Genomic DNA, 18,746 nt, shown 5'->3' on the forward strand with positions numbered 1-18,746 from the left:
GCTCAGCAGTTTAGCGCCACCTTTGGCCCAGGTCGTGGTCCTGGAGACCTGGGATCGAGTCCCATGTCCGGCACCCTGCAATGGAGCCTGCTTCTCCCTCTGCCTATATATCTACCTCTGTGTGTGTGTCTCTCATGAATAAATAAATGAAATTTAAAAAGAAAAAAGAATCAAGAGATTAACATATAACTGCCTATTTCCAGTTTCTCATGAAATACCTAAAGATGTGGAAACTCTGAGTCCATCTTCCCCATGGCAACAACCCGTCTGGCACCAAGGGGTCACATAAGTGCCCCCACCTGCCTTGCTCTCTCCCCTTAATGAAAGGAATGAATCACAGACTTCTGCGGTCACCCCTGGCAGAGCCCCCATATGCACCCCCTTTGCAGTCATCTTTGTTTGGGAGACAGGCCCCAGCAAAGCAGAGACATTTACCCAAAGTGCCATAAGCAGCTTACAGCCAGAGAGATAGGACAGAGTTGCAGGGGTCCCCACTCTTCAGAATCCAGAGAGCATCTGGCAGTGGAATGGAAAGCGTCAAAGTATGGGTCCGGCAAGGCTTTGGGGGAAGGACTGCTCCCCACCCAGCCTCCACCTTCCCCAGCACAGCCCTGGCCACCGGACCAGGAGCCCCATGTGCTCCAATTTACTTCTGGCCCACACCCAGGCATACAGAAGGTTCTAAGTATATGTGAATGAATGAATGAATAAATGAATGAATGAATGAACGGACAAGCAAACGAGGCAGTCATCAGCTCTGTCCAATCCAGGTTGCCTGGAAATGGATTGAGAGGTTTCGTGTTGGTGGGGATTAGAGGGGGACCCCCTATACTGCTCTTGCTTTTTGGTTCACAAAACTCTGGCCCCAGGAAGTATGAAGAAATAACCCAGAAAGAGGAAGAGCAAAGTTGCCAGAGCCCGTGTGAGAGCTGGAAGTGCCTTTAGTGACCGGTCGGTCCTCTGTCCCCTCCCATTTCACAGACAGGAAGACAGGTCACCGAGCAGTGAGGGTCCTGCTGCCATTGTGGGAGGCTACGCACGGGGAATCAGGACAGGGCCAGGAAGCCACGCCCAGGCCGCAGAGGGACCAGGGTCCAGAGCCCCAGGTCCTAGCTGGAGGTCAGCGGCTGCCTGGCGGTGTGATCTGGGATGACTCCCTTCCTCATGTGCACAGTGCCAGTCTGGGCAGAACCCACCCCTGGAGCACCTCCGATTAGCAGGAGGGCCAGCCCGGGGGTTCCAGGCAGCCAGACAGATGCCCCCCCCACAACTTGACTTCTCAGGCGGCAGCACCGAAATAGCAGAACAAGAGCAGGACGAGGAAAGCACAGCCCCAAGCAGCCGGTCTCCTTCTCCCTGCCTCCCGCTGCCCGGGCTGTCAGCTCTGACCTCACCTCTCTGGAGGCCGAGGGTGATGAGAACAGTCTGTTTGGCAGGTTGTGGGGAGGGGCGGGGCCGGCAATGTGCTCCAGCTGCAGCCGGGCCTCCCAGCAGCCTCACGGGTCCCACCCCGCACCCCTCCCGTACACATCTCTCCCGCCCAGGACCCTGAAGACCATCCAGGCTCAGCTGACGGCAGCACCTCCTCGGCAGTTCTCTGGCTCCAGCTCCTGGAATCTCTACCCCTTCTCCCTGCCTGGCCAGCCCTCCAGAACCAGAAGGACCTTGCCTCCAGACACCATCAGGGTCAAACTGCCATTTACCCAGAAAAGGGGAGTGAATTTTCAGGGCATCCTAACAAGTTAAAAGCAGAGCCCTGGGCTTTGGACCCAAGGATCATTTACCTACCCAGGTCCCCAAGCCAGAGGTGGCTCTGCTGCCCAGCTCCTCTGGAGGCCCTCCTCTCAAGGCCCTACCATGCACATAGATGGCCCCATGGCAGAGCCAACCCTGGTCTGGACGACCCTAGAGCTCATCAGAGGACCTCAGCCCACATCCAACCTGATTTCCCTTCCCTTCACCGCCCTATGTGCCCACACCCATGACCCAACTACCGAGTCTGCCTGCTTCTGGTCGGTCAGTGAGTCTTGGCCTTTGCTTGGTTCTGACTCCTCAGGCTCCTCTGATTGTAACTGGAGATAAGAAAGAACAGAGCTTAGCCCTTGGGTTATTCCCCAGGTTCCATTCATGTTTCCACCTTCTTAACCATCCGTTCATCATCCATCCATCCAACATCCATTTAGCATCCAACATCAAAAGATCCAAGTATTATCCATCCAACCAACCAATATCTGCCCTACATTATCCACTCACTAACCTACCCAATATCCATTATCTCACACATACATCCATTCTCTATTCATCATCTATCCATCCATCCAACATCCATGTAGCCTTTCTCAGTCCATCCAACATCCATTCATCCATCATCCATCTACTCATCCTTCCAATATTCTTTCACCACCCATCATTCATAGTCCACATTTATCCTTCCACACACTAACGATCCATCCATATTCTACTCATATTCATCCATCCATCAGTTCATCACCCCATCTGGCATCTAAGCAACATCATCTATCTAACATCCATCATCTGTTCCACCATCACCCATCTGACTTTCCACCCAACTTTTTATCATTTATCATATTTATCTATTTATCTGTCCATCACCCACTAACACATCCAATGTCCATTATGCACCCGTCATCTACCCACTGACCCACCCATCCTCCATTTGTTTCTTGCATGCATTCAAGCATTCATAAATTCACTGTTCAATCATCTGTTGAGCTGAACCCCTCCTTTGTGTCACGCCCTGAGTCAGGAGCCAGAAGTGCAGAGATAAAGTAGGTGCAGCTCCTGCCCCCATGGAGCTCATCTTTCTTAGGGGAAAATGACAACTGAGTGTGGCCAGATGGAGGGTAGCAGAATCACCGAGCCTAGAAGGGAAATATTATCAAAGTAGGGGTGGGGTGAGTATTCAGGGAAGGTATCTCAGAACAGGGCACCTGGCCTAAGACTTGAACAATAAGTGGTGGGTGAAGAGGGAAGGGAGGAGCATCTTAAGCAATGGGAAAGGCACATGCAAAGGCTGGCAATGCGCCCACAGAATTCTGCAGCCAGCTCTGCAAAGTAGAGAGTAAATCTGGGTAGAAGGAAGTCCAGGAGGAAGCCATACCAAGGATTTGCATAGAGGGAACCCCAGCAGCACCTGGTGAATGCCTCTGTGGTCATTCATGAAATGCTGTTAAGCACCTGGTGCTCCTGCCCCTCCCTAATGGCCATGGCTAGCTTCCCAGGGACTCCAGAGCCTCACCATGGTGTAGGTGAAGAACCTTTCGGGATCCCTGGGTGGCGCAGTGGTTTGGCACCTGCCTTTGGCCCAGGGCGCGATCCTGGAGACCCGGGATCGAATCCCACATCAGGCTCCCGGTGCATGGAGCCTACTTCTCCCTCTGCCTGTGTCTCTGCCTCTCTCTCTCTCTGTGACTATCATAAATAAATGAAAATTAAAAAAAAAAAGAACCTTTCCAGGCCAGGCTGCAGTGTCTCAGCATCCACTGGGACATAGTACCCCTCCTCCCTAAGCTGCCCATGTCCATCTGCCTCCCTGACAAGCCCGACAGCTTCTTGTGTGGGGGCTCCAAGTTCCCCAATCCCCCCTTGGCCAGGAGGACAGGACCAAGCTGGTTCATCCCTGCATCTCTGGTGTCCATGCATTGAGTTGATTGGAGAGTAAATAGATAAAAAGCCTCAGAGAAATACAGGGGAGGGGGGGTCCCCAGTTAGGCCCTGGGCTCAGAGGCTTCACAACATGGCAGTTAAAAGTTCAGGCTTTGGAGCTGAAACTTTGACCTAATTTCTCACAACTTCCACATGTGTGACCCCGGCAAATGCTGGATGAGGTTGAGCCTTCTATCAGGCTGAGGCATACATGGCACATGTAAAGCACCAAGCTCAGAACCAGGCACACTGTAACCTCCCCACCCCTGCTGTCATCCAGGAGGGAGGCAGCACCGGGCTGGACATAAGGAAATGAGGGGTTTGGATGAACGAGCACGAGCCTCCGTATCACCCCAGCGGTGCCTATCAGGGAAGCAGCTCGTCCCATTTCACAGGGTAAGACCAGGCAAGAAGGGCTGGGTGCCCCAAACCACGTTCCCAGTGAGCTGAGGCCAGGTTGCCTCCAGGACCCCCCCAACCCACCATCTTCAGGTAGATGCTCCAGGAAGCACCGGAGTACCAACAACTCTAAGACCCAGCCCCTGGGGCGAAGGGGGCAGGGAAGGGACCTCATGGGCCCTGATTACATGCCAGGCACTGGGCCTACCTTGCGCATGCACTCTCAGTCTGTCCTAGCAGCCTGCTTGACCCAGTGAGCATTTGTGCAACCTCTCCTCTGTGCCTAAGAGAAGCCATAGTGGCTAGAAAGGGGTAAGTGAAGCCAACCCGGACTTTGAGGAACTTAGAATAGAGCAGGGGGGAGGGGACTTGACCACACCGGTTGGGTCCCAGCCAGGCCAGGTAGGAGCCAGCAGAGGCTTCACGAAGCAGAGCCTGAGCGCTGGGAAGGGGGGAATGCCCTGGGCAGAGCACCTGGCCTGAAGCCCCAGGGTGGTCTGCACTGAGCCATCCTGTGGGCCACCCCTGCTCCAGCCTTTACTAGCTGTGTGATCTCAAGTAGCATAACCTCTCCGTGCCTCAGTTTCCTGCTCTGTAAATGCACAGTGCCTTTCTTACCAGGCTGCTATGCAGATTAAATGAGGAAAATAACCAGAAAACATTCAGACCAGGGTTTGGTTGGTAGTCAATGTTGGTCATAAAAGAAAGTGTTGGTTATTATCACTGCAGTCAGGTTGGGTGGTTGGCAAGTTTTGGTTCAGGAGAGATGATTAGGGCTGAGCCTTGGAGGCTATGCAGGAGCCGAAGGGAGGCCTTTCTAAGGATACCTGTCTGGGTGGGGCAGACTTTCAGGCTGAGGTGAGATGGACTTACCTCCCACTCTGGCAAGCTGGGACGCTCTGCAGGGCTCCTGCTCCCCAGCTGGCCCATCTCCTCCAGACCAGCCATAGTTGAGGTCTCTGGTCCACTTGTCACTTTGGTGTTTGGCCACTGGGTGGAGATGCTGGCAGGGCTGGGCTGCTGGGCGGAGCTCTGGGGCCACTGCCCAGCGCTTTGTCCATTGACTAGGGTGGCCTCCATCCAGCCGTCAGGCTGGCCCTGTCGCCCCAGCTCCAGGGTGCCGTTTGTGCCTGAGGAACCCACCTCAGGTCCTGAAGCCGTGGCCAGGGCACCCCAGTGTCCAGCTGGGTCCCTGCGGGGCAGCTGGGCCTGCAGCAGTTCCAGGAGGCCTTCCCAGTGCAACCTGGGAAGGTGGGAGGCGAGCGTTGACTCCTCTGTGTGGGCCCAGGCCCCCTCTCTGGGTGCCCCGAGAAGGCCCACCAGGTCCCTCCAGTCAAGCTCCGGTCGCCTCTCAGGGCTGTGCAGGTGGGGGCAAGTTCCCTCAGCCCCCCAGCCCGTGGTGGTGGGTGTCTCAGGCCTCTGGGATTTCAGAAACTCTATTGGGCCTACCCTGGAGTCCTCTGGGGGGCTCTGAGGCTGGGGAGCACTGGGCAGCTCCTGCAGATTGCCCCAGCCTCTCTGAGCTGGCCTGTCAGGGGCACCCCGCAACCCATTACTGGAGGGCTCCTCCCAGGCCTCTGGCTGCCCTCTGAGGCCGGTGGGGCCACCTGGCTGCCCCCAGCTCTCCTCGGACTCCCTGAGAGGGCCCCTCCAGGTTCCCTCTGGGGCTATGGCAACCCCCCGGCTGGGATCCCCAAGTCCTTGCCAGCCCTCTAGGCCAGGGCCCTCCCGCCGGCTGCCACACGCACTCTCCAGAGGTCTGTGAGGGCCCTGCGTTCCTGGAGGCTCCTCCTGACTCTGCCACCCCCCCAGAGGCTGTCTTGGGCCCTCCTGGCCACTTTCCAGAGGTCTCTCTCTCCGCTGCTCCTTCTCAGGGATCCTGGCTGATGTCCTGGGGGGCAGCGAGGACCCCTGGAGCCGACGGTCCCCTTCAGGCCGCCTCTCGGGGCTCCTGGGAGGAGGGGGCTCTGCTTGGGTCCGCCGGGCCGGTCCTGCCTGCTTCACAAGGGGCTTGGTTACCTGAGGGTGAGGTGAGGGGGTGGGTGAGGCTCCAGGACCCTGACTGTGCAGTCTCTCTCTAGGACAGAAACTGGCCTTCACCTGGCTAGGGGAGAGTCAGGCTGTGTCTTCACAGCAGCCCACAAAGCATCCAGGGTCCCTGAATTCCCTCCCTTGGGGTGTCCACTCTTCCCTTTCACCCAGTCTCCTCCCTTTGAGACCGAGATCTTTAAAATGCTGCTTACTTTCCTGGCTCCCCACCCCCCACCCCAAGGTATTGATTCCAACCTGGGGTATCGGGTGCCGGAATTTCCACCACCAATACCCTGCTTCACTGGGGTCGGGCCCTGCTCTCGGAGTTTCTTTAAAAATACAAATCACCACCCTGACAGAGGTAGCCCTTAAAGCCAGAATGATGCATCCGGGGCTTCCCTGAAAACTTTCCAAGGTAGCAGGTGCTACCTGAATGAAGGAAGGCAACAACATGGAAGGGCCATCTTCAAAGGACTAATCTGGGGGACTTCTCAATGCTTCCAAGAGCTGCTGGCTCTTTGGGAGAGGGGGAATCTGAATGCCCAAGATTGGGACTCTGACCCTTTCATAAAGGACCTCCCTTCCCAAGCCCCCTGCCTGGCACCTGGGGGAGGGGAGAAGCCGTGGGCCACCTCTTGGGGCTGCAGGGGCCCAGGGCAGACTGGCAGTGCTCACCTCCCTGCTGAGGGCAGGGCTGGACTGTCTTCGGAGAAGTTGGCTCTGACCTTGGCTGGGCCGCTGCGACCGCCCCTCGTCCCGGGCCTGGAAGGTCCCTGGTGCCTCGGACTTCCTATGAGCAAATGCAGCCGCCCCTCTGAGGGCCCTTGGGACTGTCCCACTCCCAGCATCCCGGCTCCTCTACTCCCGCCCCCAACGGGAGCCATGAGCTCGTTGAAGGGCCCTGAGTGAGGGATGATCCTCTCAGGTTCTCAATTTCCCGTTCTGAAAAATGAGGATGGTCAACCACTCTAATCTACCTACCTCGGGCGGGTGATGAAATGAGAAAAAGAGTAAGCACAGGTGGGAGGCTTAGCCTTGGCCTTGACTGTTTCCTGTCTCACTCGGTACTACCACCACCCCACGTGCAGCCCACCACTCACCCCTAGGCAATGGTTAGACTGGTCCTTGTGGGAATTAAGATTTATTGAGCACCTACTGTGTACCAGGCACTGTGCACACATGATTGTAACAGCAAACATTTATTGAGCACTTCCTGTGTTCCAGGTGCCAAGCACTTGCCCATCCCACTTTGTCTCACGCAACCCATGAGGTGGGGAGGAGAGATGCAGTGTCATGTGCCCTCATTATCCCATTCTTTCTACCCTTTTCCTGTCCACATGGGGAGTTTGGGATTTCCCAGGCCCGTCTTCCCTCCCCTTCCGTAACTAAGAGGGTTCTGGCACTTAACCTTGCACACTTCAGGCCTACCTAGCTGTTGGTAAAAGAGCTCTTAGCAAGATCAGAGGGAGGAAAAACATCCTCTACAATTCCGAAAAGCCAACATAAACTGTCCACACCAATGTCACTTCTAAGACACCTGGACTTCAAGCATTGTTGCCACATCTAACAAAGATAACCTCTAAGCTATAAAAAGTCTCTAGTTCCAGTTCATTGTCTTGCTTTATAATGGGAAGCTGTGGTTGTTAATTAATATTTAATTCAATATCTCTGTTGAGAGGTAGGAACCAAACAGTATCTGGGCACGCCTCTCCCATCCTGTGTGTAAGGGCATCAAAACCCAAGACCCAGGGACGCCTGGGTGGCTCAGCGGTTGAACATCTGCTTTTGGCTCAAGGCTCAGGGTGTGATCTGGAGTCCTGGGATCAAGTCCCAAATCCAGATCCCCACAGGGAGCCTGCTTCTCCCTCTGCCTATGTCTCTGCCTCTCTCTCTGTGTCTCTCATGAATAAATAAATAAAATCTAAAACAAAAAACAAAACAAAAAAAAACCTAAGACCCAACTACTCCACTGGACGTTTATTTCAACAAGTCTGACTTCACCTAAATTGACATAGGAAGCTGGGTCTCTAAAGGCTGAACTGAACTGAGAGAAGCCTGAAAGAGATGACCAGGTGCCCAGCTTCCACTGAGCCAGCCAAAAGGGAAGGAAGAGGGATCTCTGCTCAGCCAGACCTGTGCTCTGCCTTCAGCCCGCCTCCTGCTTGGGAAATATGCTGAAACTCCACAGAGGATTTGGAGAGTAAAAAAATTATGAGTTTGAGGTCTGTTGCTGTTGTCGTATAGCTTTTACCAATGTCATTAGAATCAGACCCGTGGGATGCCGAGGTGGCTCAGTCAGTTAAGTGTCTGCCTTCGGTTCAGGTCATGATCTTGAGGCCTTGGGATTGATCCCACGTCTGGCTACCTACTGAGTGGGGAGTCTGCTTCTCCCTCTCCCTCTGCCCCTCCCCCTGCTCATTTTCTCTCTCTCTCTCTCTCTCTCAAATAAATAAATGTTTAAAAAAATTGGACCCATAAAGTAAGTTGAGTTTTTAGCAATTCTGAGCAGTAGACTCACAGGAAACCAAAGTTCTCTACCCTGGGAGTTAGGGTTTCTGAGTTTGAGAGCTGCCCAATCAGCTTCCATTTTTAATCTATCTGAGACGATGGGGGATTCCTTGCTCTGTGAGATCTGAGGCCTCAGAGTGAGTTTTCCCTAGAACCAAGTGTTGGAGGCACCATGAAGTGAAAGCCCCCAAATGTGACTAGATTAAGGAGGGTAACAGTGAAAAATACATGGTGCAGGTGGACAGGAGAATGTGTGCTCTTTCTAATGGAAGCACTTCCCATATAAACTCCAGCTTGCTAAACAATCATCTCTTTTGAGAAGTTTCCCCCATGTGGAATCGAGAATAGGAGGAAAGGACTCAAGAAGATTCCAAGACACCAACAGAGACCCAGCCTTTGTGATGCTGAACCAGTAGTGTCCCCTTGGGCCACCTGTTCCTCAGTGTTGGTGTGGCTGCACTAAAGAAGACAAAGGAAGCATGTTTCGTTTGGAAGCTTAGATGGGCTCTACTCTACTTCCAGAGAGTATTTAAGGACAAAAGCCATCAAGTCAGGGATGCCTGGGTGGCTCAGTGGTTGAGCGTCTGCCTTTGGCTCAGGGCATGATCCCAGGGTCCTGGGATCGAGTCCTGCATCGGGCTCGTCATGGGGAGCCTGCTTCTCCCTCTGCCTGTGCCTCTGCCTCTCTCTGTGTCTCTCATGAACAAATAAAATCTTTTTTTTTTAAAGCCATCAATCCTAGCAAATTCCATGAAAGCTCTCTTCTAAATTCAAGAGATTGCAAAATGTCTATATGATGCTAAGATAAGGGATTCCCAAGGCATCTAGGAGAGAAATATGAACCTATCAAGCCAAAATGCCCAGTGCTTTAATGTGAAAGCCCTTTTAAGAGAAATTTCCCAGGCCCACATAGACAATGCTTGGATAGAGTAGATGCTCAATAAATACAGGTTGAATGAATATATGGGAGAAAATAAAAGCATAGCCCTCTAGCCATCCACTGATAACTTTGTCTGTCCCCTTACAGATACTTAAATAGGTCTTAAAATTTCATCTTCAGAGGACAAGTGCTTTTCTATTACGAAAAATGTCATATAAGAGAAAAAAACCTCAAGTACTCAATAGTTATAAAACCTTGATTAAAAAATAAATAGTCTACTTGGCCAAAATGTATACATTAAATGTATGCAATTTTCTATCAGTTATCCTGCAATAAAGCTTTAAAAAGGTAAACAACGTCAAAGAGAGCAAAAGAAATGAATAGAAGTATCTGTGTAAAAATAATTAAATGGTTAATAAAAGTATAAACATATTCCTGATTTCTATTACAAACCCTTTATCTCTCTCAAAGTTATCCCCATAAGGAAAAACAAAAGAAGGAGGAGGAGGAGTGGGGGGAGGAGGAGGAGGAGAAGAAGAAGAAGAAGAAGGAGGAGGAGGAGAAGAAGGAAGAAGGAAAAGAAGAAAAAGAAGAAGGAGGAGGAGGAGGAGAAACTGAAACTGGAACTCTGGTTTAAATTAGAGTCCCTGTGGAGTTATCATATAAAAATCAAAAGTCTGCAAATTGATACTCAAATAAAAATAGTAATCATAGAAAGGCCAAAGACAGGGGAGGGGACAGTTTAGGGCAGTTAAACAACTCTGCATGATATCATAACGGTGGTTACGTGCCATTATACATTTGTCCAAATTCATAGAATGTACACTGTCAAAAGTGAACCTGATGTAAACCATGGACTGTGAGTGATAATGTCATGTCAGTGTAGGTTCATGGTTTGTAACAGGTGCTCCACTCTGATGGGGGCTGTGGTAGCGGGTGGGCCGTGCAAGTGGGTAGGGGGACAAGGGCTGAACGGAAAATCTCCGTACTTCCCACTCAATTTTACTGTGAACCTAAAACTGCTCTAAAAAAACATGAAGGGAACCCTGGGTGGCGCAGCGGTTTAGCGCCTGCCTTTGGCCCGGGGCGCAATCCTGGAGACCTGGGATCGAATCCCACGTCGGGCTCCCGGTGCATGGAGCCTGCTTCTCCCTCTGCCTGTGTCTCTGCCTCTCTCTCTCTCTCTCTCTCTGTGACTATCATAAATAAATAAAAATTAAAAAATAAAAATAAAAAAACATGAAAATGCATGTGTGTGCGTTTTTTTAAGGGCAAAAAAAAGAATTACACTAATGATGGAGACCACAGAGGTTGTCACCTGGGTAGTAAATGGATAAAACTTACTAGAGAAGGAAATGTGAAGAATAAGAGAGATAAGCTTTCTCAAGGAGATTCAAATCTCAGAGAAAATATTGCCTAAAGGAAAACAAAGAATTCTGGAATGCAAAACATTACCCGGTCCCAGGGTGATGGAAAGGCTCTAAAATTAGGTCGTCTCAGTAAATACACTGTAATGCATTGAATTGTACACTGCAAATTTTGAGACTTTCAGACCTACTTTTTTTTCTTTGCTTCTCTTGACCTTAACTTATAGAATTCCAGCCCTGATCCTTGAAAATCCTGAGGCTGGCACTGCTGCAGAAAGAAATCTCAGCCAGATTGGGAGGAAATGTTTTCCCTCCCCACAGCTGTGCCAAAGCAGATGCCCTGGTTCATAAACCACCTGCGCAGCACTGCTTGAGCACCAAGGGGACTCGCAGAATACGTGGATTTGGGGCATTGTCGCCCTATCCCAGGAAAGTGACACTTAACCTCTAAAAAATTTGTAATTTGGGCAGCCCCGGTGGCTCAGCAGTTTAGTGCTGCCTTCAGCCCAGGGCGTGATCCTGGGGACCTGGGATCGAGTCCCACGTCAGGCTCCCTGCATGGAGCCTACTTCTCCCTCTGCCTGTGTCTCTGCCTCTCTCTTTCTCTGTGTCTCTCATGAATAAAGAAATGAAATCTTTTTTTTTTTTTTTAGAGTCTCAAAAATCAGTAAAACTTTATTCGCTTCCATTCTTTCGCCATTAACAGAAAACTGGAGAAAGCAAAAATGTTTCGTGTTGAAATGAAATCTTTAAAAAATAAATAAAAAAATAAAAAAAATTGTAATTCTGTGAGTTCTCTTATTTAAGATATGTGGCTTTAGCCATTCATTTTAAACTGACATCTCTGGGGGCACCTGGGTGGCTCAGTGGTTGAGCATCTGCCTTTGGCTCAGGTCATGAGCTTGGGGTCCTGGGATGGAGTCCCACATCGGGCTCCCCACAGGGAGCTTGCTTCTCCCTCTGCCTGTGTCTCTGTCTCTCATGAATAAGTAAATAAAATTCTTTTTTTTTTTTTTAAGATTTTATTTATTTATTCATGATAGTCACACAGAAAGAGACAGAGAGGCAGAGACACAGGCAGAGGGAGAAGCAGGCTCCATGCAGGGAGCCCGACGTGGGATTCGATCCGGGGTCTCCAGGATCGCGCCCCAGGCCAAAGGTAGGCGCCAAACCACTGTGCCACCCAGGGATCCCCCAGTAAATAAAATTCTTAAAAAAAAAAAAATAGGGATGTCTGGGCGGCTCAGCAGTTGAGCGTCTATCTTCAGCTCAGGGTGTGATCCTGGGATCCTGGGATCAAGTCCCACGTCGGGGTCCCTGCATGGAGCCTGCTTCTCCCTCTGCCTATGTTTCTGCCTCTCTTTCTCTGTGTCTCTCATGAATAAATAAAATCTTTTTTAAAATCTTTAAAAAAGTTAATAGGGATGCCTGGGTGGCTCAGTGGTTGAGTGCCTGCCTTTGGCCCAGGGCGTGATCCTGGAGACCTGGGATCGAGTCCCACGTCGGGCTCCCTGCATGGAGCCTGCTTCTCTCTCTGCCTATGTCTCTGCCTCTCTGTGTGTGTGTCTCTCGTGAATAAATAAATAAAATCTTAAAAAAAATAAAAATAAAAAATAAAAAATAAAAAAGTTAATAAACTGACATCTCTGTTTTCTGAAATGCATGGGGACCCATGAGTTTCCTTTGTTAAAGCAGACAAGAACCATGGGTATTTTCTTTTCTCACAGGTTAAGAAGGAAATAAACAAAATAAACCTGTGATTCTGGATCACACAAAGGGTTTGAGAGTTTGATCTTATTTGAATTAATGTACTAACGTTCTCCCCATTTTATGGATGAGGAAACTGAGACTGAATAGGTTAAATCACTGTATCAGGTCATGTAGGTTAGGGACTGGATTTGACCCAAGATTTGAACCCAGCCCACCTGACCCTGGTCTTTGCTCTTAATTGCTAGACTATGCACAGTATCACTTGGTAGTCAAAACAAAACAAAACAAAACAAAACAAAACCTCCTAAAATGTGGAAAGAGAGATAAAGTGACTGCCCAAGGTCACACAACCAGTCAGTGGCAGGGTGGGGGGTTCTGAACACTTTCCATCTGCCAACCCGAGCCTGTGAACCTTCCACCTGCTCTGCTGCCAAGCCTCCTCCCCAGCCCACCTGGCTGACCCCACCCTGAGCTCACCTGCGCTCTTGCCCGAAGAGGCGCTCCACCTCTGCACGGCCAGGGCTGCGGGTGCGGCCCCCGTTGCTGCACTGGGGCCCTGGCTCCCTCTGTGCCAGCCTCCTGGGTGGGGGCAGGTCAGCCAGCACGGTGTACTCCTCCCTCTCCAAGTTGTGCCTGGTCTCCCCAGGGGGTGCTGAGCCCCGGGAGCCCCCCGAGCTGCCTGGTGGAGGTGAGGGTGCCAGGAACGCTAGGTCACTGGGGGGGTGGCGGGGTGGGGAGGTGGCTCGAGGTGCATCCCGGTATCCGATGCACACTTGAGGGAGCAGCATTGGGGAGCCATGCAGAGAGTCAGTGGAGGGGGCCAAGCTCTCCATACTAGTCCCTGGGGGATCCTGAAAGAAGAGGGAGGGCTCAGGGGCCTGGCGTGGTGGGGACGAGAAGGAGGGTGCATCACGGTGCCCAATGCACACGGGGGTGGGGATGTGGGGGGGCTCATGTAGTGAGTCTGTGGAGGGGACAAGGCTCTCAGTGCTGGCCCTGGGGAGATCCTGGAATAACAGGGAGGGCTCTGGGGGCTGGCGTGGTGGGGAGGAAGCCCGGGGTGCATCACGGTACCCAATACACACTGGTGGGGGGAACTGAGGAGGGTCATGCTGGGGGGACTGAGTCTCAGCATCTGATGTGTCTGGGAGGAAGGGGAAGGGGTCAAACTGGGTGTGGCGGGGGGGTGAAGAAGCCCGGGGAGCATCTCGATGACCAATGCACACAGCTGGAGGTATATAAGGGGGGGTATGGTGGGGCAATTCACTCTCAGATGCATGGGGGTCTGGGAAGAAGGGGAAGGGGTCATGTTGCAAATAGCGAGGAGGTGAAGAAGCTCGAGGGGCATCCCGATGCCCAATACACACAGAACATGCAGGCTGGGAGGGTTCAGAAGAGGTCTGGGGTGCTCCGTGGGTAGCCAGGTACAGAGGTGAAGAAGTCCGGGAGGCACTGTGGTGGCCCGGGTTATGGGATGAGGAAGTGGCCCGGGATGGTGAGTTATGCTGGGTAGATCCAGAGGAGGAGAGAGGCGGGTCACGCTGAGCTGGCCTAGTGGGAGATGAGGTCTGAGGCTTGTCACCTTGGGTTGGCCGAAGGGTGATGGAAGCCCAGGGAACCTCACTTTGTTTGGAGCGAGATGGGGAAGAGGTTCGGGGACCTTCACTCTGGATTGGGCGGAGGGGAAAGGAGGCCCAGGGAATGTCTTTGTTGGTACGATGGGGAGAAGAATTCCTGGGATTGTTCCGCTGAGTGGAGCGATGGGGAGACGATGGGCCAGGATTGTCCTGTTGTGTGCAGCATCGAGGGGAGGAAGTTCCAGGGTTGTCGCGCCGAGAGGAAGATTGTGGATTGTTTCGTTGAGTGTAAGAGGTTCTAGGGTTATTCCATTGCGTACAAGAGGTTTTAGGGTTGTCTCGTTGGGTAGAAGGAGTTCTGGGGATGTTCTGTTGAATACAAGATGTTCTGGGATTTTCCCGTTGAGTGGTTCTGTTGGGAGAGGAGGCTCTGGGATTGTCCCGATGGGCACAAGATGTTCTAGGGTTGTCCCGCTGGGTGGTTCTGCTGGGAGAGGAGGCTCTGGGATTGTCCTGCTGGGTGCAGGATGTTCTAGGGTTGTCCCGCTGGGTTGTTCTGTTGGGAGAGGGGGCTCTGGGTTTGTCCCGCTGGACACAAGATGTTCTGGGGTTTTCCTGCTGGGTGGTTCTGTTGGGAGAGGAGGCTCTGGGATTGTCCTGCTGGGTGCAGGATGTTCTAGGGTTGTCCCGCTGGGTTGTTCTGTTGGGAGAGGGGGTTCTGGGTTTGTCCCGCTGGACACAAGATGTTCTGGGGTTTTCCTGCTGGGTGGTTCTGTTGGGAGAGGAGGCTCTGGGATTGTCCTGCTGGGTGCAGGATGTTCTAGGGTTGTCCCGCTGGGTTGTTCTGTTGGGAGAGGAGGCTCTGAGATTATCCCGCTGGGTGCAGGATGTTCTAGGGTTGTCCCGCTGGGTGGTTCTGTTGGGAGAGGAGCCTCTGGGCTTGTCCTGCTGGGTGCAGGATGTTCTAGGCTTGCCCCGTTGGGTGATTCTGTTGGGAGAGGAGGCTCTGGGATTGTCCCGCTGGGTGCAAGATGTTCTAGGGTTGTCCCGCTGGGCGGTTCTGTTGGGAGAGGATGATCTAGGGTTGTCCCACTGGGTGGTTCTGTTGGGAGAGGAGGCTCTGGGATTGTCCCGCTGGGTGCAGGATGTTCTAGGGTTGTCCCGCTGGGCGGTTCTGTTGGGAGATGATGTTCTGGGGTTGTCCCTCTGGGGAGTACAAGTGGAAAAAGAAGTCTGAGGGTTGTCCTGTTGGATAGAAGAGGTTCTGAAGTTGTCTTGTTGGATGGCTCTAGTTGGAGAAGAAACTCGAGGATTGTTTCGTTGGATGGAGGAAGTTCTGGGGTTATCCCGTTGGGCAACTCTTGAGGGAGAGGATGCTCTGGGGGTGTTGCGCTGTGTGAAAGAGGTCCTGGGGATGTCTTGTTGGATGGAGGAGGTTCTGGGCTTGTCCCGTTGGGCGATTTGTGTGGGAGAGGAAGTTCGGGGGGTATTGAACTGTGTGGAAGCAGTCTGGGCAGCGTCCCTTTGGGCAGAATGATGAAGAGAGGAAACCTGGGGGGTGGCACTTCGAGGTCCGCTCTGCGGTGTCGCACAGGAAGCCTGGGTTAGCGCCGACCAGTGCCGCTCCAAGAAGTGCCCACTTTCTCCCCGGAGTTTCGCCCAGTGCTGTCCAGCACTTCGGCTCCCACTGCAGGTGTCTGGAGAGAGGAGAGGCTGGTTCAAGGTAAAAGGAGGGGTCTCACACACTACCTCTCTTTGTCCCCTGGGACAGATAATTAAGGCAGAGCCCACAGCCCCTTCTTAGAGGACCCACTGTCCGCACCAAATGACTCCACCCCTCGGAAGGAGTTTGATTGGAGGAGGCTTAAAGGCCTCTCTCAAGCTGAGGCTGGGAATTTGAAATTGAAACCCCACCTGACTCAGTCACTGGGAGGTAGTTTTCTGAGCCTGAAGGGACTGGGAGTCCCCGGACAAATTCGTAGAGAGCAATTTTGACAATAGCCCATGGGACCCGAGAAGAGGAGAAGCGAGTCTAGCAGCAGCTACCTAGCAATTTCCCTTTCTCTATTCTACTTCCTGCAGATGGGTTCTGAGAAATTCCCCCATCTCTTCTAATGAGGCTCTTTCATGTGTGATAGCTCTAGAAAGCTCCCATTCCTGACTCCCAGAGAGGCTCCTGCCCCAGCAGCGCCCGTTGGAGCTGCCATGAGCATGGAATAGGCTTTTGTGAACCTGCAGCATAGGCCTCACCTGGGAGTTTGCTAGAAATGCAGATTCTCTGGCCACCACCCCACCACCCCCTCATCGAATCTACATTTTAATAAGATTCCTGGGTGATTTGCATGCACATTACTGTCTAAGCAGCCCTGGTCTGGGAGATTAATGTAACTGCCTGAAACAGGGACCCCCTTTACAACTCCCATCCCTGTGAAGGGGCTGCCGTGGCCTCACTGTCACCCTCCAGCCCCTGCAGGCCCTGGTCATCCAGCATGTGGTAGCTGTGTGAGTGTCCCTGGGCCAGTGCTTCAGGAGAGGACTGAAGGGGAAGGTGGCCTCATCTGGAAGGAGCCATGGCTGCTTTCATTAAAGGCCACGCTTAAGACACACCCCCACCCCCTCATGCTGGGAAAGCTCTGCCTCCTCCAAGCTTTCTGAGCTGCTGTCCCAGAAGTCAGAATTTCCCGCACCTAGCAAGGAACTAGAACCAAGCACACAGCAGATTTTAAATTTTTCGTTGCTGTTGCCAGATGAACTGATGCCCCATGACCTTCCAAACCCCGGGCCAGTTTCTCTCATCTGCCTCCTCCCACCCCCTACCCGTCCCTCCCCCATCAGCCAAGTGAATCCCTTGCCTTGGATGGTTGCAGTAGCCCTCAACATGTGTGCTGTGGGCCCCAGATCATCATCCCATTCAGGGAGATCCTTTCCAAAAGCAAACCTGGATAGTTCACCCTTGCTTACAGGGAGGGTCCAAAGAGCTATAGACTGGAGAAGACTGGGAGACATGGCGTCTACAAGCCATGTGGGTCCTGGTTAGGAGCATAGGACCACAAAGGGACATCAATGGAGAAACCCGGGGGAACCCAAATAAAGTCCATAATCTAGATAGTGGTGGCATACAAATGTTAATTTTTTAAAAAAAGATTTTATTTATTTATTCATGAGAGACGCAGAGAGAGAGGCAGAGACATAGACAGAGGGAGAAGCAGGCTGCATGCAGGGAGCCCGATGTGGGACTCGATCCCCGGACTCCAGGATCACGCCCTGAGCCATAGGCAGATGCTCAACCTCCGAGCTACCCAGGCATCCCAAATGCCTATCAAAATTAAGAAATTAATATTGGGGGCACTGAGGGCATGGAGCCTGCTTCTCCCTCTGCCTATGTCTCTGCCTCTCTCTCTGCATCTCTCATGAATAAATAAATAAAATCTTTAAAAAAAAGAGGCCAACATTAGGGGAATGGGGGATACAAGGAAATGCTCTGTACTCTTTGCAACTCTGCTATCAATCTGACATTATTTCAAAATAAAAGATTTCAAAAACATCAGGAGCTCCCAACTGCACTTGGAAGAAAACCCAAGGATTTCCCATGGCTGGTAAGGCTCTGACTGCCCCCCGACCGGCCTCCCCGCTCCATCTGGGGAGGGGCCCCACCTTCTAGTTTTCTACTGTGCCTCCTGGGCTGAGTGAAGAAAGTGCCCAGCACACCAAAAGGGCTCAGTAATGCTGTGCCCCAGCATCCAGCTCTGAGCTCTCTCTTACCCTTTGAGCAGGGGTGCTGGCTGAGATGGCGTTCACCACCACTCCCGGGGCCTCACAGCTGGGTCAGTGCCCCCAGCCCAGGCTTCTTCCTTGCCCTCCCATCGTGAGCATCCCTTTCAGCCTGGCCCACTCAGGATCTGACTTCACTCCAGCAGCCCCACTACTGCACACACAGGACAAGCTCTACAGATGTTCTGGGGCACCGGGTCCTGTCCCTTCAGCCAGCTGGGCTCTGCACAGCCCACCGCATAGAGCGTACTTTGTAAACTAGGAGGAGCCCAGAGAGGAATGTCAAGGAGTTCCTAGCATCTCATCTTGGAGTTGGCAAATTCCTCCTGGGCCCTGGCCCCCTGCCGATGATTTGGGAGCCTGCCATCAGGTGGACAGTAATGACAAACAGGTCACACATAGGGAGGGTTTCCCACTCCACTGCCCTGTGTTAGAAGCAAGAAAGCAGGTGTTTAGTACAAAATCCCACCTGTTTACTAGGCCACTCTTGCTCCAGGGAGGCTTGGCTCCCTGTGTTCTGTGATATTACTTCTTCCTACAGACCCTCTCCCCAGGGCCTGATAGGGCAAGGCAGTGGGGGTAAGGTGGTGATAAAATCTGAGTCATGGGGGGTTTTTTGTTTGACTTTTTAGAGACAGAGAGAGAGAACATGTGAGCAAGGGGAGGGGCAGAGAGAGAGAGAATCTCAAGCAGACTCCATGCTTAGCACAGAGCCCCACACAGGGCTTGAGATCATGACCTGAGCCAAAATCAAGAGTTGGACGCATAACCAACTGAACCCTCCAGGAACCCCTCATGTTTTTAAAGGTGTCTCCAGCTGCTGTGGGGAACGGACTG

The 18,746-nt window shown here is 52.4% G+C and overlaps 1 protein-coding gene across 4 annotated transcripts in view; it reads right to left on the reverse strand.

The window, feature by feature from the left end:
• Positions 1 to 18,746, reverse strand: part of TRIOBP (TRIO and F-actin binding protein) — a 54,310-nt gene that overhangs the window by 27,414 nt on the left and 8,150 nt on the right. For all 4 annotated transcript variants that reach the window (XM_077914593.1, XM_077914592.1, XM_077914595.1 and 1 more), the window contains exons 5-8: positions 13,039 to 15,835; positions 6,772 to 6,886; positions 4,939 to 6,084; positions 1,995 to 2,072 (exon numbers count right to left, since the gene is read on the reverse strand). In XM_077914593.1, the coding sequence (XP_077770719.1) occupies positions 1,995 to 2,072; positions 4,939 to 6,084; positions 6,772 to 6,886; positions 13,039 to 15,835 (4,136 nt within the window). The remainder of the gene's footprint in view (positions 1 to 1,994; positions 2,073 to 4,938; positions 6,085 to 6,771; positions 6,887 to 13,038; positions 15,836 to 18,746) is intronic.

This window comes from Canis aureus, chromosome 11 (genome assembly GCF_053574225.1).
Source record: "Canis aureus isolate CA01 chromosome 11, VMU_Caureus_v.1.0, whole genome shotgun sequence".
Taxonomy (NCBI): domain Eukaryota; kingdom Metazoa; phylum Chordata; class Mammalia; order Carnivora; family Canidae; genus Canis; species Canis aureus.